Source organism: Etheostoma cragini, chromosome 14 (genome assembly GCF_013103735.1).
Source record: "Etheostoma cragini isolate CJK2018 chromosome 14, CSU_Ecrag_1.0, whole genome shotgun sequence".
Classification (NCBI taxonomy): domain Eukaryota; kingdom Metazoa; phylum Chordata; class Actinopteri; order Perciformes; family Percidae; genus Etheostoma; species Etheostoma cragini.
Genome location: NC_048420.1, coordinates 11424243 through 11447181, shown reverse-complemented (window position 1 = coordinate 11447181; position 22939 = coordinate 11424243). Strand labels below are relative to the sequence as shown.

Genomic DNA, 22939 nt, shown 5'->3' with positions numbered 1-22939 from the left:
ACTAACAGATTTAGACAGATTTGTGAACAATATTTGAGAGAAATAGCCCTTTTGTGTACATAGAAAAAGTATTAGATCTTTGAGTTCAGCTCATGAAAAATAGGGGGCAAAAACAAAAGTGTTTAATATTGGTAAAGATACAACCAAAGTTCTAAATACTTTCCACTAAAAGATTTTGTTTCTCACAATTATAAGCCCGCCACTTTAAACGTAGCGCATCTTAGTTAACAGATGATGTGGTTCTTCTTGGACATATCAAGATCATAATTCATTACACAAATAAAAAAGTTTTAATTTACCATTTTCAGAATAGTTAACAGAGCTGAAATATTGAACCATCATAACGTTTATGAAGTTCTCTGAGAACAACAATATAGAATATTTCATAGACAAACTGACAGCTGAATCTGAATTCTGGTTCACATACCACCACCTAGATCAGTACAATTTCAAAGCACAGTATTTTTTACTTAAATAGCAGCCATGAGTCGCATATTTTGTTCAATAGACAATTTGTAGTACTTAAGTGGGTCCGTTACAAACACACTACTGTAACACAATGGTTTCAAGAAATTTGATGGTTTTCCAAGGAAAAGCTCAGCAAAAGAAAAAAAAGTAAATGACCGCGGCCCATGGCCCTCTCTGATAGATCACTTGTCCAGTGATCTAAGTGACTTTTATGAAAGACGTGGACATCAGAAGACTGTATTAAGTGCAAGTATTATGTCGTGATTTAGGGATAGTCTTTTTTTCTTTCTTTCTTTCTTTCTTTCTTTTTATCTTGTCTAAACTGATATATAGTTAACCCTCAAGCCAACATGCTCTCATTCCTCTTCTTGTTTGGGCTGGCTTTGGTTCAGTCGATCATCAAGTGAAGCTGGAGCGTGGCAACTGTCCCATGTTCTGGTTCAGTTTCATTGGTCGCTGCTACAAGTATGTCACCACAACTGTGACCTGAGCTGATGACCACTGTGTATTAGATGGAGCCAACCTTGTGTCTATCCACTGTCTGGATGAACAGCATTTGGTCAAATTCCTGATTAGGAACTTTGATCCTGTTGAGGGATAATACCTGGTTTGGACTCAGCAACAAAATTGTTAGACATTATGCAACAATGAAATGACCATAGTTCTCAGCAGAAAAGACATGTGGCAAAGGGAGAAACCACCCCAGAATGCATCTGTAGCCCTGAATCCAACCACCACACAATACTCTGATAGGATGATGTAGTAAAATATAATAAAAGAAATAGACAGATTTGTCAAATCTTCACTTAATGGGACTAAATGCCCTTTCATGTGTTGGACATGTTAAGAGAGGGACAGAACAAGAGAGGAGCAGTACATTTTTAAAATAGATGATCCGTTGCAATTTCTAAGACTTTGTGGTGGCAGTGTAAGGAAAGGCCAAATCCTTTTGCAATGTGTACAGCTGCCTCTATCTCATCTCTGCTGATATAAGCTGGCATGAACTGTGATGAGAAGAGCACTCCCTGCCGTAGTGGGGAGTTCTGGTTAGTGGTTGTTTAGACACACTTTGCAGCAATATGGTTTCCTGACACTGCTAACCCCTATCATTTTGCAGTCATACTGATGGGTATTTTACCCAGCAGGCTTCTGACAACTAAACAACAGTGGAGGGTTGAATTAGTAATGAGAGGGTTGAGACAAACAGCATAGCTTGGTGTGATGCAGGTGCTGTTTAATCGTCCATCTGGCAGAGTCAGTGGCCATGGAAAATGCTACAACAGACTTTAGTAGCAGGGCCACACTTTTGGAAATACTCAGGTCATGACCCAAGAACCCTCTCCCCTAGTTTTAGCTATGTAAATTTGTATTTTCTAATATGGAGGTCAAAAGATCTCAAAGCCCTCTGCCCACTGTAAGGAATACAATGAGCCTATGTTAGGGAAATCCTAGAAAAGGCAATCCACCTCATAATTAAACATATTAACCGTTGTGTTGTCTTCCAGTCAAAATTTAAAGTCATCTCTTTTGTTGATGCTTTTTACTGATGTTTTTTTTTTACTTTTAGTTACGTTTTTGTCCCTGTTTTCAACACTTTTGACTTTTTTTTTCACGTCCAACACTACTCAAACACTACTGTTGTTGGAATTTATGGTCAATGAAACTCATTTTTAGGAAGTTATACCTAATGTTTGAGTTAGAAAAGCAGAAATTAGGAATTATTTAGACTAAAATTAAAGGAATGTATGTTTATGGATAATCAAAGACTGGAACATGTCAACTTTTCCTCAATGCTATTTAGAAACCACTTCAATTTTATTCTCCAAATGCTATAAAATTGAATAAGACACCCCAAAATAAATGAAAGGAGAGATTTGTGCTTGCCAAAGAGCGTTGTGTGGAATCAATCATGTTATTTTGGGTTGTTAAAAAGAACATTGACATAGGAAAATGGATCAATTTGACCCAAGGACAACATGATGGTAAAAGCAAACATTTGACATTTTGGGAAATACCTTCTCTCTTATTTGCCAAGGGTTAGATGAGAAGATTGACAGCACTTCCAGTTTTGTCCATTAAGTATGAAGCTACAACCAGCAAAAAAAAAGCTTAACCTAGCAAACAGGGTGATGGCTCTGTCTGTCCATCCAGCCATCAATCCATCCATCTTCATCCACGTATCCATGGTTGGGTTGTGGGGGCAACAGTGGACCCCAAACTTCCCTTTTCTGAGCCAACCAGCCAACTGGGGGAATGCCTCGGGTTCCCCTAGTTAGAGCTGGCTAATGTATAGATTTGGAAAGGGAAGTTTGAGGTACCCTGCTGAGCTGCTGACCCAGGATAAGCGGTTGGATACATCAGTGGATGAATATATAATGTTGCTGTTGCTGATCCATTATTGTGTACCCATATCACGCCACCATGTTATCTGTCACCTCTGAGCAATTGTGATGCGCAATTTTCTTTCTTTCCTTTCAAACTTTTTTGGGCATTTCATAGAATAAACTATTATTGGGGAAATTGATTACTCTCTACTTTAAATACTGGGTAGATCAACACATCATGTGTTATAAACTGATCATATGTAAAATGTCAGTCTGCAAAGTAAATAGTAAATAAATAGCCTACATGTAGCGTAGTAAAAAAGTAGACTATAGCCTCCACTACATTTCAGTTGTATAGATACAACTGAAATGTAGTAGAGTAGCCTAGCATATATATATATATATATATATATATATATATATATATATATATATAACAAAATTTGTTATATATATATATATATATAACAAAATTTCACAAAGTTAAAAGTACAGTGTAATTTGATATTTTACAAAAGAACTCAAAGAGAAGAAGAAGGGCTGTAGGGGCTGGTTTTCCTGGAGTGCCACGCCCACATGCCGTTTTCGCGCGAAAGGACGGACTGCACCACTGTGAGTGCGGGGGAGACACAGGAGAGAGACTACTCTTAAAGATAAAGAGAGATAGGGTACATCTTTAGGTACAATTGGGCAAATACTCTTTTATATCACACAGCCATTATCTGAGTTCCAAAATTACAATCACTGGACTTAACTACAAACTAATGTATAAGCATAGCAACAACAAAACCCCTATTTTTGCAATGACCGGACTTCTTTAGTGGTTCATTTTTAAACATACCTCTTGCTACTCATTGTTTTTTTTTTTACAGGACAAAACTTTCTGTTGTACAGGAATTTGCAGCAAAACAGCGAGAAAAATGACGCTCACGTCAAAGGTAAGCGGCAGAACAGTACGTGTAAATGTAGTTCTTTCCACGGCGTTTTTTGTGGTGAAGAAAAGTCATAATCAGTTAAAATGAAGACCATTGTCAACACCGCCCGTTATCTTAACGTTACAGTTGTTGGCCTGAGTCTGCTTCATTGTAAAGATGCATTCATATCTTTCTCCGAATAAGGTGCTTTTTGGCCGTAACGTCAGCTAGTTCAGTTCTTAAAACCCAGACATTATGTCTTTCTTGAACGCAATTTGCAAAACTTGTCTAAGCTAGGTCTTTGTTTTGACCTGGTTGATTAGCTAGCTTACACGTGAGCTGCTTAGCACCAATGGGCAGGTGACCATTTATATAGTGGCTAAATGCCTGAACCGTAAGATAATCTAAGTTAATGAGTGCATGTTTGTCAAGGAGCTGGGGTAGGTGGGTACATTCGTCTCCCTTCTCTTAGGAGGTCAGAGGTCAACACCCCTGTGTCTAGAGGGGATGGGTCAGCAGAGTGGGACCTGGGACATTAACTGCATTGACTCTGTGTTAAACAATATAAATGACTCATATGCAAATATTTGGCAATGACTCTGACCAAGTACAATGTTGTCATAAGTGGCCATGAAAGAATAACATGTAAACCCCTACCGTTAACCATATATTGTGTTTGTGGTCTTCGGGACCCTGTGCCCTCTTTAACAGCTCCAAAAAAACATAATTAACATTGTTACAAACGTGATATGTCACAAACGTCCCTTATTTTACGAGAATTTCAGAATCAGAAATTTGCCTTAACGTTAATATGAAATAAACAAATACACACATAAATGTGTGTGTGTGTATGTATATAACTGTTTAACATTAAGAAAAAATAGCTTTAGATGATTGCAGACTGATGACAGTTTTATAAAGCCAGCTACAAATTATACAATCACACATTAGTTCTTTTTTATGTCTCTTTTTCTGTGCTGTAAAAATCAGGTTAAATACAATGGGTTTTTATATGGTCTGTATCTGTGATGATGTGGGTAGTACAGTTAAGCAGACAGCAAAATTCCACCCAAATCCCAAATATATTTATGCATAGCTCATATAACATAGATATTCGCTTGTTTATGAAATAGCTGTTTAATGTTATTTTTTATTTTTTATCTTTATGAAATGTGCATGCCCAAATAGTGGATGTTACACTTTAGACTTTTCTACATATTTGGTTTTAGATTAGAAAAAAAAATATGTGAAGGAAAAAAAAAGGTTGAATTCTTATTTATTCATTTATTTATTAATTACACATGCAACATTTGGGGCTGTTCAACCCCAAACAATGAGGAAGTGAAGTCAATTCCTTTTCCACTTAACTTTGTCAGTGGTCTTAAATCTCCCTTTCCTGCCATGGCTGAGAAGTTGCTCAGGCCTGTAGTGATAAGGATTTCCTAGGGTTTAGTTTTGTAACTACCAACATCATTTCACTTCAACAGTCTCTGCTCTGTCAAACTGAACTAAATCCGTTGTTCTCACAACATTCACCTAGTGACCGAGGATGTCCACAGGTGGAATGGTGCTCCCTCTGGTGTGAGCTGATATAAAAAAAAAAAAAAAGAAGAAAAAAAATCTAACATTGTTTCACCCATGTTTACTAGCTTGCATTATTGTGTGGCCCCTTTTTAGTAAATCTTTGAATGTTACTTCCACCTGTTGATTAGTGAAATTGCATGACATCCGTTAAGACTGTGTGTATGGCAGGCGTGCTTGCTGGTATGTGCACAAGATGAACAAAATGGGCACACACTTATTGACAAAAACCTAGTTTAATATGACGCTTGGTATGTCTCCCAAAAGGGTCTGTGTTTCAAATCCAAGTTTATCACTGCTGAGCTGGCTCGTCTGTTCAGCCAGTCGGACAGTGAGGAGGAGTTTGAAGGTTTCAGCGATGAGGAGGAAGAAGAGGACAGACGATCTTTGAGCAAACGTTTAAAGACCAAGGTAATGAAACGTCTATTTTCGGCTGTATTGTTTGATGAAAATATGTGCAATACCGCAGCTAGAGCACCAAAAGCTTTTCTTTCTGTTTTCTTCTCCAGATGGTGGATTCAGAGGACAGCGATGTGGACACAGGCTTCTACTCTGATGGCGAGGATGCCGCTCCACAAAAGAGGAAGAGTCTTTTAGTTGCCCTGAGGTGTGTGTGTGTGTGTGTGTGTGTGTGTGTGTGTGTGTGTGTGTGTGTGTGTGTGTGTGTGTGTGTGTGTGTGTGTGTGTTTTGTTTACATGACTGTAGTGTACATACACTGCTTTACAAAGCATTTAAAAGCAAAATAAACAAAGATGATGTGTCTTTGAGTTACTGTAGCCTCTTATTGCCAGTACCAATGAAACTACTCATGAAACTACTCATGAGGTTAATTGTTCGTCTCACATTTGACAGCTTGAATCCTGACCATCTGACAGAAATATTAAACACTAAATTCAGTGTTTTGGCCTAATACATGTGAATTGTGCATAGATTCATCTTACTGCTGTTATCCACTGTCTTCATCCTATTGCCCGTCCAACTATACAAATCACTATCGGAAACACAGACCTGTTTCATGACAATTGTGTTGAATCTCTATGATTGAAAAGGATCTAATCTAATCTTGCTCCTTAGGTTTCCCGTCAAAAGACTGTCTACCCCCAAACAGAAACTGCAAGAGAAAAATGTCAAAAAGCCAGGCAAAGTAACTCCTCCTTCTCAAAGAGTTAGAGGAAGTCAGAGGATAAAGCAGCAGCAGCAGCAGCAGCAACAGCAGGAGGAGGAGGAGGAGGAAGAAGAAGAAGAAGAAGAGGAAGAGGAGGAGGAAGAAGATAAAGAGGAGGTCCAGAGTCATAGCCTACGGAAACGGGACAAGAACATCCAGGAGAACAAGGCCATGGTAATGAAACTCTCGCAACCTTTTGTGTTTTCTCCATATTCTGACACACTGTGTCGTCTGTATTTAACTACTATAATTTGTGTCATGTCCTTTGACTCTGGTCTTCTCTGTTGTTGTCTTTCAGCTGGCTAAGCTGTTTGCTGATCTGAGCACCATAGCTGACCTCACTCCGCCCACCACCCCTCAAGTGAGTATAAGTAGTTTCTCACAACCATAAAACAGAAAAAGAACTTGGAAATGAACCATTGATTTAAAGATTATTGATCACAAGTAACATTACATTGTTGGGGCAGTTGGTTTTGTCCAGTAAGTGCATTCAAGAAACAAGAGTTTAAGATGTCATCCAAAATTGTAAGTGAGAATCTTGGTGTTGATGTTCACAAAAGACCACAAGTGACCATATGTTCAAGTAAAAGTGTGGTTATTTATGTAATGTTTATTTGTTTAGGACTTGTGTATAGCATGAACCAGTACCACATACCATATAATTTACATACTTAGCTAGTTTGCCATACCCTTCCCCTGATTTTCTACTGGACACATCTTTGCTGAGTTCCAGTTGCGTTCTGTTTTTGTTTTGTACTCCGCAACACGCCATACCACAACGGAAGCGGAGCGTCTCGCTGCCCAACTCACAGATGTTATTCTATCTACAAAACTTTAAAGAACAATCACATGTTTATTAAGGTAGTATCTTATATAATATCTTTCACTCCAAGCACTCCTGCAATTAAACTCCATGCCTTCTCTTATAAAAGGTCTGTGATTTTTATGTTTTTTCACTTCCGTGGTGAATCTCTCGTCACCTGTTGTGTTGTAGAGGAGACCTATACAATATTGGCAGGAGGTGTTTGGGTAAATTGAGTGGATACTCTCGCTGTTTCCCTTCCTGCCCGACTGCCCAAAGGTTTTTGATTAAGTAGAACTGACTTCATAGCTCTAATTGCTAGAAGTTGCCTATATTAACTAATTTGTTCATCAATATTCTAGTAACTTTTATTTACCTTTTTCATAGCAAAGTTGACACATGTCAGACGTACAGTATGTTAAACAGTAGTTGAAAGGAGAGCTGTGGATGCAGGTCAGATGATGATGATGATGATAGTATTAATGATGCATGTTACAAACTCCAATTACATAATCAAATATATTTAAGGTAAGATGTTTTTGGAAAAACCCTGTGCTGTTTTATAAAGACAGGTTCTTTTAATGTTCTGATTTGTTTACTGTTTGTTTTATGTCTGCAGAAGAAAAAGCGTGGGCCAGAGAAAGCGACGCCACGGAAACGCAAGTTTGAACCAGAGATGGGGTCAGAAAGGAGGAACCCGTCGCGTAAGGCTCGTCCTCCTGAGAACTTTGCAGTGGAGGAAAAGAGCGAGCCAGTAACCCACAGAAGCCCCAGAACTGTAGACATCAGGAGACTGGTAGAGGTACAAATAGTACTTCATTAATATGGAAGTTTTTTTTTATTGAGAATTTCTTTATTATCATCTATTCTGTAAATGTACTGTAGTAGCAAGGATGTGCTCTGATCGTACATAAATGATTAATGTTATATTTTTATCAATTTATTTTTCATTAAACATACTGACACTCTTTTTAGCCAGATGTCATTTGTGTACTCAAAATACACAGTCATCAGTTAGGTATCTAGTCAACGTGAATCTCTTTCTACAAATTAAATGTCTTAAGAAATATATAGAAGAGTGCAATTATTCATTATTATTTATCTTGCAGGTGGACAGAGAAGTTGGGAAGAAAAAGAAAAGGAGGAAGAGCCACAGCTCCAGAAGGAGCCAGTATGACGTGAGGTCAGTTGACGAGATCACCAAAGAAGACCTGGACAACGTAGCGTACCGCAACAAAGACAAGATCTGGGACAAGGAGAACGTGAGTCGCATCAGGCCTTTACCTATTTAATGGTCTTGTTACTGTACTCTACTGTCAGGCAGTGTTGTAGTAATCGACACCGGTCTTGGTCTTTAGACCACTTGTACTCGGACTAGGATGAAGAGGACTCTGGATTTTATTTCAAGACCAAAACTGCAGGGTAATCACTACATTGGCAGCGTATCGTCTGATTTATGTGTTACTCCAAAAGTAAATGTAGGTGACAGGAGAAGAAGCTCTGGCTGTCTAGGAGATGTCAGCCAAATTGTTGGTAATAACCTTTTTTTTCTTTTTCTTTTTTTCTAAAGAGTTTATTTGCAAATTACATCTAAAAGAAAACACACAGCAGTGTGTAAGTTTTGCAATATAACGCTAACCGACACAGCTGGGACCACCTACATTTTTTATCTGCACTAAATAAGGAGGCATTAGGGAGGTTAGTGCAAGTGATGCTAGCTAGCTAAAGTTATTAATCTGGATCTATAACAAAACTCTCCAGAAATCTCTTCACCCCTCACCCAAAGTGATTTAGCAAAGATGTACTATTATTATTAACATTATTAATAATACTATTATACTATACTATTATTATGTTTCAGTTCTTTGGTCTGGTCTTGGTCTGGTCTGGTCTCAATACTCTCTGGTCTTGGTAACGACTTTGTCTCGGTTGAGGTGGTCTTGACAACAACACTACTGTCAGGTGACCTGGCTTAGTGGGGTTCTTTACTCTGTTTGTGTGTTTTGTGTGTGTGTGTGTGTGTGTGTGTGTGTGTGTGTGTGTGTGTGTGTGTGTGTGTGTGTGTGTGTTATTCTTCCAGGGCAGCTCATGTCACCAGTGCAGACAAAAGACTCTGGACACCAAGACAGTGTGTCGCAGTGGTTTCTGTGTAGGGGCCAAAGGTCAGTTCTGTGGGCCGTGCCTTAAGAACCGCTACGGAGAGGACGTACGCGATGTGCTGCTCGACCCGGTCAGTGCTAACACATGCAAACGTTTAATTCTCCATTTCTCTCACTTTCGATTTGGTAAATCTGAGAATGTGGGTTTGTCCTAGACTGAAGTTAACTGTCTGTTATTCATTCATTCATTTTTGGATAATGTCACTTTATATTAAAACAAGTATTGCAAAATCCTACTGAAGGGACAATTAATTTAGCAAATAACAGGAAAAGTAAAAGTACTATCATTCACAACTGGGGTAATGAAGTGGTCAGGAACAACATTTATAAGCTTAAATAAGCTGTGATTGAGTGTCAAGTGAAAATAATGATGTTTTGATCTTATTTTCTCTTTTTACCCTACTTATGTTGTCTTGTTGTGTGTGTTGTTTTAATGATTTCCCCTCTAAAATTAAATAGTTACCTTGATTTTACATAACAAAATAATATTCTATTATGTTAGCGGGTTATTTTTGTATTGCTGACTTTTCAAACACAGGATTTTAAAAATAACACTAGTTTCTAGAGACTAGAGAGACTAGAGAATCAGAAGGGCTTTACATGTTCTTTTATGCCGATTGATATCTAGTTATTGAACGTTTTTATATTTTTGTTTCAAACACTGCATCTGGTAGGAAAAATGAGGGATTAAGTTTACTTTTCCAGCGACAGCCATACCGTTTTTTATTTAGTTTTACGTAAAAGCTGAACTGAGTTGTCAACAGAAGAGGTGGAAACCAACATAGCGGAACAAAGCAAACAGCCCCACCTACAGAATCTCAACTTAATGACTGGAAGTTTCAAGAAAAATAGAAGGTGAACTGGTGACACTAATCTTGGCACTGGGGTGATTATTTAGATCTTCTGTGCTGCCGGGTTGAACGTGTGTATGAAACATCCACATTTTAAAATTAGTTTCTTTTCAGCAACATCCATATTTAAAGCATTTTCTACTGTCGTGGCTACAACTTTGTGTTCTAATAGAATCCGCTTTATTGGCCAAGCAACACATACATGGACTTTAACTCTGTTTTTATTGATTCGGACCCTGAAGGACTGATGACGATGAAAACCAGGACGGGGGGCTCCTTTTTCTTCTGGTATTCTACCACAAGCCCTTGGTTTTGCTGATATAGCTGTAGGTGATTGTTAGTGCACCATGTGACAAAGTTCTCTATCAGTCCTCTGTACTCCTCTGTAAAAAATAGTCACTAAGGGAAGACAGCACGTTTATTACTGTATATGATTCCCTAGAATACATGTCAATATAGTGATAACTTCCATTTCACCCAAAAATACACAAAATCCCTTTAAAAAAAAAAAATGTAATTCTTTTTTTTTATTAGTTGTAGTTGGGGCTGCTGAAGCAAATATAATACATTTCATAACAAAGTATCATGATTTGTTTGTATGCACCTATTTAAGTTGTGTCCTCTTCTTTGCAGTTGGGAGCTGCTGCCTTTAAATCACAGTACTAGTGTCACTTTGGGGCAGTTATTGCAGAATGAATGAAAAACACAGAGCACTTACCAACAAAGATCCTGCCTAAAGAAGAAATCTGTCGGATGCAATGAAGATTTGTCAGTGTATTTACAGTGCGTGGCTTATTATGAATGCATAATTTCACAAATTTTAGTACGAGAAAATCATGAGTGTATGTCGAGTACTTATTCCCAGAGGTACCAAAGGCAGGTGATTTGAAAATGTTTAAGACTTGAGGTTGGAAGGAACTTAAAACTTCAACATGGGTTCACTTGTGTAACAGAGTAAGAACATGGATGGTCACCCACATTAAATCTGGGCCTTTTTCTTTGTAGACGTGGTTGTGTCCCATCTGCAGAGACATGTGTAACTGCAGTCTGTGTCGTAAGAAGGAAGGCCGCTGTGCGACCGGCTGCCTGGTGGGATTGGCCCGGTACAACGGCCACGACAATGTCCACGAGTATCTGGAGAGGTACATCACAACATCCTCACTCTACAGTTTAATGTCATCGACATGGATGGGATCTCCCTAAAACTGTGACATCAAAGTCCATGATGTGAACGTTTTAGTAATGTAATTCAGAACATTCAGTGTAAAATCACTGTTGGAAAATGTCAGTGCTTTTGGATTGAGCATTGGATTATGTCTTAAATCTACTGGAAGCAATGCTTTTTTCTTTTTCATATTATTGAAAATTTAATATCTTTTGGGTTTTGGACAGCAAGTTGGACAAAAAACACGTTTTGAATACATCAACTTGAGCTCTGACAAATTGCAATGTGTATTTTTGATTGTTTTCCAATATTTTAGACTGATGTGTTTATTGATTAGTTGGAAAAATTACTGACAAATCAAGTATGACAATAATTACCAGTTGTAACCCAACTGAAAACTATGTTTATAGCAAATAAAGCTCATGTGTTGTTTTGTCTCCATTGCAGCATTCAAAAGGATCTGCAGTAAAGTCCGGGGAGGAGAACCTGCTCGTACAGCTAGTACCTGGAGCGGGCTCTTGGGCTTCACAGTACTGTAGAACTCATTTTAATGCACATGCTTAGCTTAGCTTTTACCCAACTAGAGAAACAAAATTGTCACATACACTGTTAATATGTTTTATATATCCTGATCTAAGCCTGCATAAGATGCAGGGATGTTTTTGTTGTTTTAAAGCCTGTTCTCAATTGTGAGTTGAACACAATCATTTGACTATTTTTACTCCTGGTGTTCACTAGGGTTAACAAATGTAATGGTTATGTTCTGTTTTAAGGAAGCAAAAGGAGCATTTTTATTAACCAATTACTTTTTTTAAAGTGAGTAACTTTACAACATTGTGTCAGTTCACTGTAAATTCTAATAAAGAATGGCATTATCTGAATAATGTACCATGTTTTTTAAACATATGTTTATATACATGTATATTTATACAGGCTTTTATCTGTTTGATGTGCCACACACTAGACCTGTGTGAGTGATGTGTCTGTGTGAGAGTGTGTCAGTGTGTCATATTTCCCCAGGTGAATGGGGTCAGGTCCAGGTCAACTCTTTGCTCTTGAGCCAGTCAGCTGACTTAATGTAATGACCTGACAGGTACCATTGCTGACGGGGACCAACCTGGGGACATTGGATCTTCATGAGGCATGCAATGTGAGTGAGAAATAGAAAGGTCTATTAGAACTTTTATCTAATCACCAATGTCTTAATCATCTATCTATAATGCCTTACAGCGCACACTTAAGACTAATGTGGGTGTATGTTCACACTTTGGCAATACAGATCTTCAGACAGGTCCTGGAAAATGCTTCAGCCCAGAGTTTGTACTTTTTAGGGTTGATTTTCTTGATCAAACTCAAACACAATGGAGCAATTTACATCAAAAGGAAAAAAGAGGTCCGTACATAAAACCTCCAAACCATACTCAATCAAACTCAATCATACTCAATCATACTCATTCAAATTCCACAAAAACACCCAAGGGTGCAGAAAGAAGTTGTAGATTTAGGTGTTTTTGAAGCACTTCAAAGGAGTGAAATGTCAAAGGTATGCGGAAACTGCCTACTAAGCGATTCTTTTTGAAAACTTGCAGTCAGAGTGACCGGGCGTTGAACTTTCAGAAGTCACACTTTGATCGTAGCTGAGTTGGGGTGTTGGATAAATCCTGTTTTCTGAGGTAGAAAGTTTATTGGCTCTTCATCCCTCCACACAAACAAAAATAACTATCAAAGCAGCTGTGTGTTGGGGTCTACTGTTTTTCTTTGGGACTGCTTTTTCTAATGGTTTCCATCTGATTGATGCACACTGTCACTACCCGTTGGGAGTCGAGTGTTGGGAGTTGCGCTTGCTCAGATTTCAACGGTTCATTGGCTATCCGATGTGAGTTGAGTTTATGGCATAACGCCAAGGGATCCGGATCTGGCTGCAAGTGAGGTGGGCGCGTCTGTCATACTGAAATTTGTGAAATCCATACAATAATAAACTTTGCTCCTGGCTCTTGATTTTTCCCCCAATACCACTGGCCTCCTCAGTAGCTCAACGCTCTATTGAAAATAAAGTACAAATTGGACATGTTGTCTATGGGTAAAGAAAGCGGAGAAAAAAAGATTTCAGACAAATTAGGGGGCAGCAGATACAATTTTCATAGATAAAACAACCGATTATGGACTCCACTCTCATGAACTCTTATGCATGTTTACTTCACAAGACTCCAAAAACTGCAGGAAAACTTACTGAACCTCCTTTAAAGTTTAAAGCATGTAGATGTCGCCACGTCATTGTCGCAAAATGACACCTGCTCAACTCACATCTGCACTCAACTCAGATCAGGTAACGACACACAAAGAGAGTGGAATAGTTTGTTTTAATCACTTTATTGTCAAGTGTTATGCAGGCAAAGCATCTTTTCTGCTTGAAGTTTTCCTTTTTTCTTCTTTTTTGTTGACATAACACGTTTGTACAAACCAGTTTAAAAAATATCAATAAACTGGGGCCTTTGAGGCTAACCTGGCAAAAAACCCATTATCAAATGTCATGGAGACGGACAAACATCTTTTAGAAAAAGATTTACAAATGAGATGTCACTACAAAATATCAAAGAAAAAAAGTTGGTAGTCACACAAAATATTACCAAAAACATCTAAATTTGTTTGGTATCAACCTTTTCACCTTTCAACCATAGTAAATTTTTTGCTTTCTTCTTCTTCTTTTATTTAATTTTCTCCATAAAACGCGGTATGGCGTAAGGAGAAGAAATGAACAGCAGTGGTCAGACGTAGAAAAAGAAAACCAAAGCACAAAGAGTAAAGAAGAGAGAAGCAGCACTACGGCAAAAAACTCAAACATGCTGTACACAACCTCAGAATCAACGCACACAAATACAAGTCCAGCAAAAGGCAAAAAAGTACAACTTAAGGATAAATAATAAATTAGCCATACACAGTGGGGCCATGTGTGTTAACATACTGGGAGGGGATTTTTTTTTTTTTTAATTGATAAATTCTATAAAATAAAGTATACTTTAATTTAAAAAAGAACGTACTCACTGAACTAACACAGAGCAACACCACCAGAAAACATCTCATAATATCCACATAGCTAAGTAGCCCGACGCCCTCCCACCCACAGCTCTTTTTGCGCCGTCTCACTTTACCTTCCTGTGCTGTGGTGTGCTCTCCATGTCACCCCCTAATAATGCAGAAGAGCTCCCTCTAGCTATGTCTGTAGTTCCCTCTGTACAACAGCTTGTGTTAAGGCAATTGTGGTACATCGGTCACGTTGCAGGGATAGAAGTGGAGAAGGGATGTCACCAGAGCACAGAAAGCGTAAAGCAACATCAGTAACTGTGCTGCTGTCATTACAGCTACCAGTACCATCTGATGGCGATCAATCATATAAAAACTGGTACTGGATAGACTGCAGCTGTGATGTTAAAGCCACCCTTTGGTATCTGCAAAGTAACAGGCTTTGTTCAGACGACAGCGCTGCTTTCAGATGTTGTCACTAATCTAAGAGCGGACTGGCTTGTTTTATTAACAGAGAAAACGTCCCCTGACAATGTAAACATGGTTTCACTAGGATTGTCATTATAGTATTGCTTTCACCACACAAACAAAGTTGTAGAAAGCTAGATTGTTTTTCTCTTTAGAAACCTTTTTTTTTCTAAATAGGAATGCATTATTTATAAATCTTTTTATATGTGCTTCTTTCTACTCTTTTTTTTTTAATATTATTTATTTTTAGAATGATCCCTTCTTCTTTAAAGGTGCTCTAAGCAATGTCCCGCGTGTTTTAGGCTACAACATTTGTTACATACAGCAAACATCTCCTCACTCCCCGCGAGCTGCCTGTCCCCGATACACACTGTAAAAACCGCGGTCTCTGTAGACAGCCCAGGGTCTACACACCGCAACCAAAATACCTGCACCATGAAGCCTACACAGACAGTGTTCCAATATTCCAGCCAATAACTGACAAGAAGGATTTGGGGGGGGGGTTTGTCCGCGGAAGCACAGGAGGGAGGGGGAGGGGCAAGCTAGTCTTGTTTGAAAATACTTTGAACGTCGAGAGGAAGTAACGTCACCCAACATCGCTTAGAGCACCTTTTAATAACAGTTTATCAATTGACTGGTCTCGAAGGAATCAACACCTGAATCTGATCTGAGGACGAAACCTGAACCATGAATAAAACTCAAATTAGGTAGATCCTCCCTGTGGCAGCATGGGACTACAAACTCATTCATACAGGTCACATATACACGCACACAACATCCCAAGACTGCCCTGCTCCATCGCTGCTCTGCAACAGTCCTGTACCATGATTGACCCTCAGCACGTTCTGACAGGTATGAAACAGGAACACAACTTTGTGCATAGAGTTAGATTCTGTTGCGTTTAAGAAAACTTCTCTCGATGTTGGATGTTTTTGGATTAAGCAGGTCCCCCTGTCTTGTGCTATTCTAGACACTACTTACATTCCTTTCCCCACTGCGAATGAAATTATTATAAATTCATTTTATAAATGCCAAACTAATCTTTCATATCTTTAGGCAATTGTTTTGTTATAATATGTTAGTTATTTTTAGATTGTTATGTTTATATTTTTGTGTTTCTGTTCATTGCATGATCTTATCTCTTTTGAGTCCCTTTTCATGAGAGAACATTTTTAAAATGATGTAAAATTGAAAGTTAAAAAACGAAAAGCGAAAGCAGCCATCCCTACAGTCCCTGCAAAGGCTCCCAGAAAAACAGGAAGTCCGCCTTCAGTGAAGAAATGGGAGTCTGTTGCTTATTGAAACTCCTCCACTTCCTCCTCCTCTTCCTCCAGGTGATTAGAGGTGGTGGGTGTAGCGGGGTCTGAGTCACGTGAGAGGGTTGCCACAGCAACAATCTGAGTGGCGGCGTCCAGGGCTTCAGGGGCATCTTCCTCTATGTCATCAGTGGTGATGATTGCCACTGCGGCTCCGACTTTCTTGTTCTGGTGGGTCTTGATGTGCTTGGAAAGATGGTCGCTGCGCATGAAGCGCTTGGAGCATTCTGGACACTCAAAACGCTTTTCTCCTAAAGGGGAGAAGACAGAATTTGTGAGAATTCTTTTTTTTTTGTACCATTTGTTACAAACAAACTTGCTTTGGTTGGGACCTTTTTTATTAAGATTCTTTTCTTGGAATTTTCCACCTTTAATAGACAGGACAGCTAGCGGAGAAAGGGGGAAGAGAGGGGGAAGACACGCAGGAAATCATCACACCCTGGACCTCTGGACCGAGGCATAGACCTATGTATATGTGCGCCTGCTCCACCCACTGATCCAACATAGCCTCAGCTTCACCAATTCTTACAAATAAATACATAGCTAGTTGGGCAAGAAATTGAATTATAGTGGTTAAATTGTTTTAATTTGGGATTTGAAAGAGTTTGGATTAGAGCTGAAACAACAAGTCAGTCGGCATTAAAATAATCGGCAAAGATTTTGATAATCATTTACGTCATTCTTAAAGCAAAAAAGAAGCTGACTTGATGCTTTTCTTTGGGTTTTTGACTGTCGGTCAAACAAAACATTTGAAGATGCCACTTTGGGATCTGGGAAGTTTCCTTTTATACTATTTTTTTTTTTTACATTTTGTACACTAAGACCTGACCAGGGTGACCCACATCACCATTTTACATCTCTGTATGCATTTTTCCTACCTGTGTGTGTTCTCCGGTGTCTTTGCAGCTCGTCGCTCCTGGTGAACCTCTTGCCACAGAAGATCCAGTTACAGACGAACGGCCTCTCGCCTGTGTGCCAGCGCAGGTGGGCCCTCAGGTGGGACGTCTTTCCGTACACCTTTCCACAGCCCTCCATGTGGCAGATGTGCTGCTTCTTCTTTGTTGGGTCCCCGCTGTTCCTACAGCACACACTTGAGTTAGGAGTGATCTTGGGTGGTGTGGGTTTGGTAAAAGCTTTTAGGACTTGAAACAAATGGAATCACAGATGGGCTTCACTGGGCCAAGGTTTTTTTGTTTGTTTATGCAGAAGTAAGTTGGTCATTTTGATCAATGCTCAATTAAATGTTTATTCTAGCAAAGCTGAATACATTTGACCAGTCGCTGAATATTCTCCTGGGTGCTAGCTCCTCATTACAAAGTGAAGTGTTGGGTGGTAAGAGGTCAGATCTCTCACTTTAGGATACAAGCTACACTGTGCTCTAACCATCTGTCGAAGCAGTTTGCCCACCACGACATGACTGTTATCAATAAGTTTGGAATCATCATAAAAATGTAAACATGAGTTTGTAAATCATGGACTTGAGCACACAAAGCTTCAGTTTTCTAACGGGCCATTGTCAGATCTTTAAAAAAACGATTATTCCCCATATGACTACATATTTAACACCTTATTTCATATCGCACCAATGCACGGTGCTCTGCGTTTCTAATGTGCTAGTACCTTGCCTCTCCATCCCTGCAGTTTGGACAAGAGCAGGCGACACGTCGAAGCCTCTTGCTGGGTGGTCCCTCGTGGTCTGAAGAACTTTGTACGGAGCCCAGCTGGTCTGGACTCATCGATGTGCCTGATGCCACGCTGCCAACAGTGACCGTCACTGGAGACGACTGAACTTTGACCCCATCCTGACCCTGTGGTTGACCTGAAAGGTAATGGGAAATGACAAAAAGTGTGAACTGTGGGGTAGTCTGAAGAAAATACGAGAAGAGCGAAAGCTGAAAAAGCAAGATCCTAAACAGTCTTTAGTACAGTATCAGGCACACAATTTCACTGCGCTAGCAGGACATCTCTGTAAAGTTCAACTTTGAATGGTAAATGTATGAAGTATGGTGTGTGCCGTTGGTTTATGCTACATACTTAGGCCTACATACAAATAAACAGTAAAGAAAAGTAGTGTACAACACAACTAATGATTGGAAGGTTAGAACAGGAAAGGCATTAGAGCTTCTTATTTTATCAATAACTAATGCCTAATCAACTACATCGCTTTAATCACATTTTGTTTATGGTAATAGTTTAGTGATGTATTAGTAACAACACATTTACGTAGTCACTCTTACTGCGGCCTTACCCTGTAGACCAGTAATGGTGAGGGGAACACCCTGCAACTGAACCCCAGCGCTACCCAGCCCTGCAATGCTGACCGTCTGTACCCCAGAACCCGGGTTGAGCTGGGCTGCGCTCAGCGTCAGGGGAGCTCCACTTAAGGAGACCAGCCCTCCACTCCCCACTGTCGTCCCACTGGCCACCGGGGCCAGTGTCAGCTGCTGTGGAACGGCGGTCCCCAGGCCACCCTGCAGAGAGACTCCACCAGGCAGCTGCAGTGTCTGCCAGGTGATCTGCCCAGAGGGGGACAGGGTTGGGGTACGGATGAGGACCTGGGCTGGGTTCTGGAAGGCCTGGATGGGCTGCAGGGTTTGTCCTGGGGCCAGTTGGAGGGTCTGAATGTGCTGAGGTTGCTGTTGCCCCTGTGCCTGACCCTGATTCTGAGGCTGCAGCTGGATCTGCTGCACAAATTGGTGCCCCACCTGGCCCACAATCACCTGCTGAATTCCCGCTGTATCTGTCTGGTTCTGCAGCCCATTGGCCTGGTTCTGGCTTTGAGAGTCTGCCTCACTGCTCTGCACTTGGGTGTCAGCTGGTCCACCCTCTGATCCAGCAGAAACCACTTGTGTCACATCAGACACGCTGTCACCTTCAGCTACAACCGTCGAGCCAGTTGATGCTGTTGCAGGAGCGGTCCCAGATACTGCTGTTGTCATCAGCTGGTTGCCATTGGCAACAGAGAAGGTGCCATCTGCTGATTGGATAAGCTGCACAGCCCCGCCCCCTCCAACATTATTTATCACAGGCAGAGCAAGGGTCATGCCACCAAGGTTTATGGGTACTGTGGTCATAACAGGAGTCTGGGAGCCCTGCAAAGTCTGCAGCTGTAGTGGGAAAGACTGTGCAGGCCGGATCTGTAGCGGGACCGTCTGATTGGCTGTACTTGTCAGGATGGCTTGCTGATTGGCTGGCTGGAGGATAGCCTGCGTATGGCCTGGACTCTGGGTCTGGATGAACTGGACCTGCTCTTGTAGAGCCCCGATGGAGGCTGTCTGAGCTGGGCTGATGTGGATCTGCTGCCCATCTGAAGTCTGCAGGTGAGGGATGACCTGATACTGGACCCCGCCTCCAGCATTTGGCAGGTTCTGAACCTGGATGATCTGGAACTGCTGCTGTTGCTGTTGCTGACTGGCTGCCACACTGTTGGCCCCACCTACTGACTTTACCTGTCCAACAGGAAAGGAACAATGATACAGTTAACAGCACAAGCATTGGCTTACAAAAAAAAACGTTTTCTCAAACCCACTGATTGCCCCACTTCCTTCACCTTGCGTCCGCCCGTAGAGCTGTCATTAGCCAAGGTGGTGGCCACCGTCACAGCAACAGGCTGATTGGTGTTCTCTTTGGCCATAGTAGGTGCTGCTGTGATGATCTGCCAGCCGTTACCCGTGAACTGAGCTGGGACCAGTTCCAGCTGCTGAGGCACCAGGGCCTGACCTCCACCTGTGTCCACCACTATCTGACCCTGGAGCTGACCTGCCTGAAGCTGAATCTGACCAGCCTGGACCTGGAACTGCTGGGCCCCCACCTGGGCCTGGACCCCCTCCGTTCCCCCCTGCCCTCCGATCTTACTGCAGGTGGCCGCTAACAGAGCCAACGGAGAGGGCTGTGAGGAATCCTGGAAGACACAGGGTAGCAGGAGTGATGGAAGGGAGGGGCAGAGACAGGGACGGTTAAACAAGAGTGCAAGGGAAGGAGGAGAAGCCAGTCGGGGTTAGCGAGCGATGGAAACGCACAGAAGGCTCACATACCATACACAAAACAAAAAAGTACAAACTGTAAGTAAAAAAGCCAAAGGGCAAGGATAGGCAGGTATCATATGCACTCACACAATGAATAATTTGAAACAAAGAAAGAGAGTAAAAAAGTGAAGGGTGGAGAAAACATGCTGCAGAAAAAAGAAACAAAAAATCTGAGAGAAAGAGAGAGCTGTCAGTGGAAGTGGGCGGTATTACAGGAAGCGAGTGGGTGGGCGTGTGAGAACCACATCTCTCTTTTCTCAGAACACTGGAAGAAAATGCCGCCTGCTCTCTCTCTCTCCTCCCTTTCAAAGGAACTAGGTCGCAGGCAAATTTTAATGCTATACACCTCTGAAACAGCCCAGATTCTGTAACAAATAGCGTGAAATAACATAGCAACAATGCTTGTCATACATGTTTAACAACAAAGACGCATTTAAGAATACCTGTGAGTTTGAAATTAATCTCAAAGATTAAACAACGTATAAAAAAGCTGATCAAAACAGAAGATCCACATTTGTAGAGCCACATACCAACGCTGCAGGGTTTTAAAATAAATCCACATGCAGAATTAAATAATTTTGACCTTAATTCAAACAGACATTTCAAAAGTACAGTGGCTGAAGTGTGACAGCCGTATACGCCTATTCAAGAGGTCTGGCTCTCAGCAGGGCTACACAGAAGCAGGAAGTGGAATTCACCAGAGAAACGCCCCCAGAGGTGTCTGGCTGGCTGGCTGAGAGGGAGGGAGTACATTTTTGGCCTGCAGGCAAGGCAAAAGTAATGAAGTATGATAAACTCCTATTTCTTTCTTTTACCTGCGACACAGAACTTTTCCCCTTTTTAGATGCTTTCCCTCCTTCAGTTCCAGATGATTCCTTCTTCGAGTCTGTCAAAAGAGAGTTAAAATGCGAGAATGTCTCCTGTTACAATATCATCGCAGGAATATTTCTGAATAGTACAAAGTCCCAGGATAAGGCACACAGTCATGTACACACTAAGTTAAACACAATCTAATCATAATGCATATATAGCACTACAAAGGTGATCAATAAAGGTGAAAGAGAAAACAGTAACCTCATCATCAACATCAAAGGGACTGGGAGACTCTTATCTGTCACACACAGTGAAAGAGGGGTGGAGACGGAGAGGGGGGAGGGTACCTACCACTCATAACGCATTAATATACCGGGAGAGGGTGTAGTTCACGGTAGAAGGCCGGCCGGGTACAGAGACGGAGGACGGCCTATATGTTAGGCGCTGGGCCGTGGCGAATCTGCCCGTTTGACGAAACCACCCACCGGCCAGGAAGGGCGGTGCCAAGCGCAGGCACAATCAAGCAGCCCCAGATAACGGAGAACACAGTGACCGTCACCGGCCAGACAGCCCCCTCGCAGCCCCGTCGTATGTCTCTTTTACCGGATAGCCAGTCCATAAACGAGTAAATTAGCGCTTGTCAGAATGATATCCACAGAGAAGTTGGCAGTGTGTGACCGTAGAGGCCCACCCACTTCCATTTAAGCATCAGGACAACACCCTCTTTCGCTGCTCCTGTCTGTCGCCGCCGTTTCTCTCACAGCACGACGCGGGGACGCCTCGTCGCAGTCCGTCGTGCACCGAAAACAAACCGTCACAAGTGTTTGTATTTTACGCGTATTCCCTTTTTTTCGTGCACAATTGATTATTTAAGGGGGAGATACAGTGAGATAGCTGTGGCTTTTGTGGGCGGACGCGCTCCTCCCACATATTCAGATTGGACGACGGGGCTCGGCGGGCGAGGGTCGAGATGGGAGTTGTATTTTGGTGAGGCCTCGCCTTCTTCAGCTCAATTGGGCGGACGGGACTATAACTCCCATGATGCGTCGGTCGGCTTGGAGGCGCGACGCTGTTGGTAGTCACGTTGGTGTGAGAGCGAGAGGGAGGGCGGGGACTTCTGTGTTGTGGGGGGTTGGGTGAACGGGAAAGGGAGGCGTGTGGGTTGGTGTGTGTGTTTGTTTCCACCCTGTACACTGGTGTCACAAAATGACAGCTGCGGTATAAAACGAGAAGAAGAAGATAAACTAGTGGAACTAGAGTGTCACATAGTTTTTATACTTCGGAAAGCAATTCACAAATAGTAAACAATGGAAGGTTGCCTCTTTGCTGCATTACTGTCATTTCCCTCATCAGTTCCAAATCTTTAATCAACTTGTAGCTTATATGGGAGAAAACAGAAGGCTTACTAGTAGCACATGCCTACTTTACAGTTAATACTTTGGCTGGTTTAGGGTTGAAACAATTAGCCAATTAATTGTCATTAGTCGTTTATACACAATATACACATGCTTTTATAGACAGAAAGGGCACAAGCCATCAGCTATACTGAGCCCTAAGCTCAACTTCTGTCTCTCCCTTCCTACAGCTGGCATCCATCTGGATCATTGTCTTTTGGTTTTGCACATTCATCCTCTCAGCACACATGCCACATGCCAGCTGCTTATAAGTTTAGGAACTCATGCAAAAGTTGATTAAAAAGAGGAATACAAAAAATCATCTTTTGGAAATAAACGTATGATCACCACTATATAGCCTACCGGTTTTATTCCTGACATTGCTGATCTACCCACTCCGTTGTTGGTTTAGTGTTGACCTGAGTTTAATATGTTAAGGCAGGGGTCTTCAAACATTTTTTTAAGCCAAGGA

The 22939-nt window shown here is 41.3% G+C and overlaps 2 protein-coding genes across 3 annotated transcripts; one reads left to right on the top strand and one right to left on the bottom strand.

Annotated features, from left to right (window-relative positions):
- The first annotated feature begins 3406 nt into the window (after window positions 1-3406).
- cdca7b (cell division cycle associated 7b) lies at window positions 3407-12315 on the top strand. Its single transcript, XM_034891353.1, has 10 exons — window positions 3407-3730; window positions 5555-5698; window positions 5797-5894; window positions 6363-6627; window positions 6752-6814; window positions 7875-8057; window positions 8365-8517; window positions 9336-9485; window positions 11271-11407; window positions 11878-12315. The coding sequence occupies exons 1-10, from the start codon at window positions 3713-3715 to the stop codon at window positions 11897-11899; spliced, it is 1233 nt and encodes a 410-aa protein (XP_034747244.1). The 5' UTR covers window positions 3407-3712; the 3' UTR covers window positions 11900-12315.
- Window positions 12316-15987: 3672 nt separating this feature from the next.
- Window positions 15988-22043, bottom strand: sp4 (sp4 transcription factor). Of its 2 annotated transcripts, XM_034891324.1 has the most exons (7): window positions 21425-22043; window positions 21076-21146; window positions 19786-20136; window positions 18484-19684; window positions 17856-18054; window positions 17114-17313; window positions 15988-16486 (listed from the first exon to the last, which is right to left on the bottom strand). In XM_034891324.1, exons 1-7 carry the CDS (start codon window positions 21429-21431, stop codon window positions 16215-16217), a joined length of 2301 nt encoding a protein of 766 aa, XP_034747215.1. In that variant the 5' UTR covers window positions 21432-22043; the 3' UTR covers window positions 15988-16214. The 2 variants fall into 2 exon arrangements, with proteins under 2 accessions (XP_034747215.1, XP_034747217.1); XM_034891326.1 differs by lacking the exons at window positions 21076-21146; window positions 21425-22043 and adding an exon at window positions 20791-20995.
- Between the last annotated feature and the right edge of the window lie 896 nt (window positions 22044-22939).

What these genes read in the sequence shown, in the direction of transcription:
- cdca7b (XM_034891353.1), top strand. An exon ending in ACATCAGGAGACTGGTAGAG is followed by an intron (nt 8,058 to 8,364) that starts GTACAAATAGTA and finishes TTTATCTTGCAG; the next exon opens with GTGGACAGAGAAGTTGGGAA. An exon ending in AGATCTGGGACAAGGAGAAC is followed by an intron (nt 8,518 to 9,335) that starts GTGAGTCGCATC and finishes TTATTCTTCCAG; the next exon opens with GGCAGCTCATGTCACCAGTG.
- sp4 (XM_034891324.1), bottom strand. An exon ending in GCTCTACGGGCGGACGCAAG is followed by an intron (nt 19,685 to 19,785) that starts GTGAAGGAAGTG and finishes CCTGTTGGACAG; the next exon opens with GTAAAGTCAGTAGGTGGGGC. An exon ending in TGCAGGGATGGAGAGGCAAG is followed by an intron (nt 17,314 to 17,855) that starts GTACTAGCACAT and finishes TGTGTGCTGTAG; the next exon opens with GAACAGCGGGGACCCAACAA.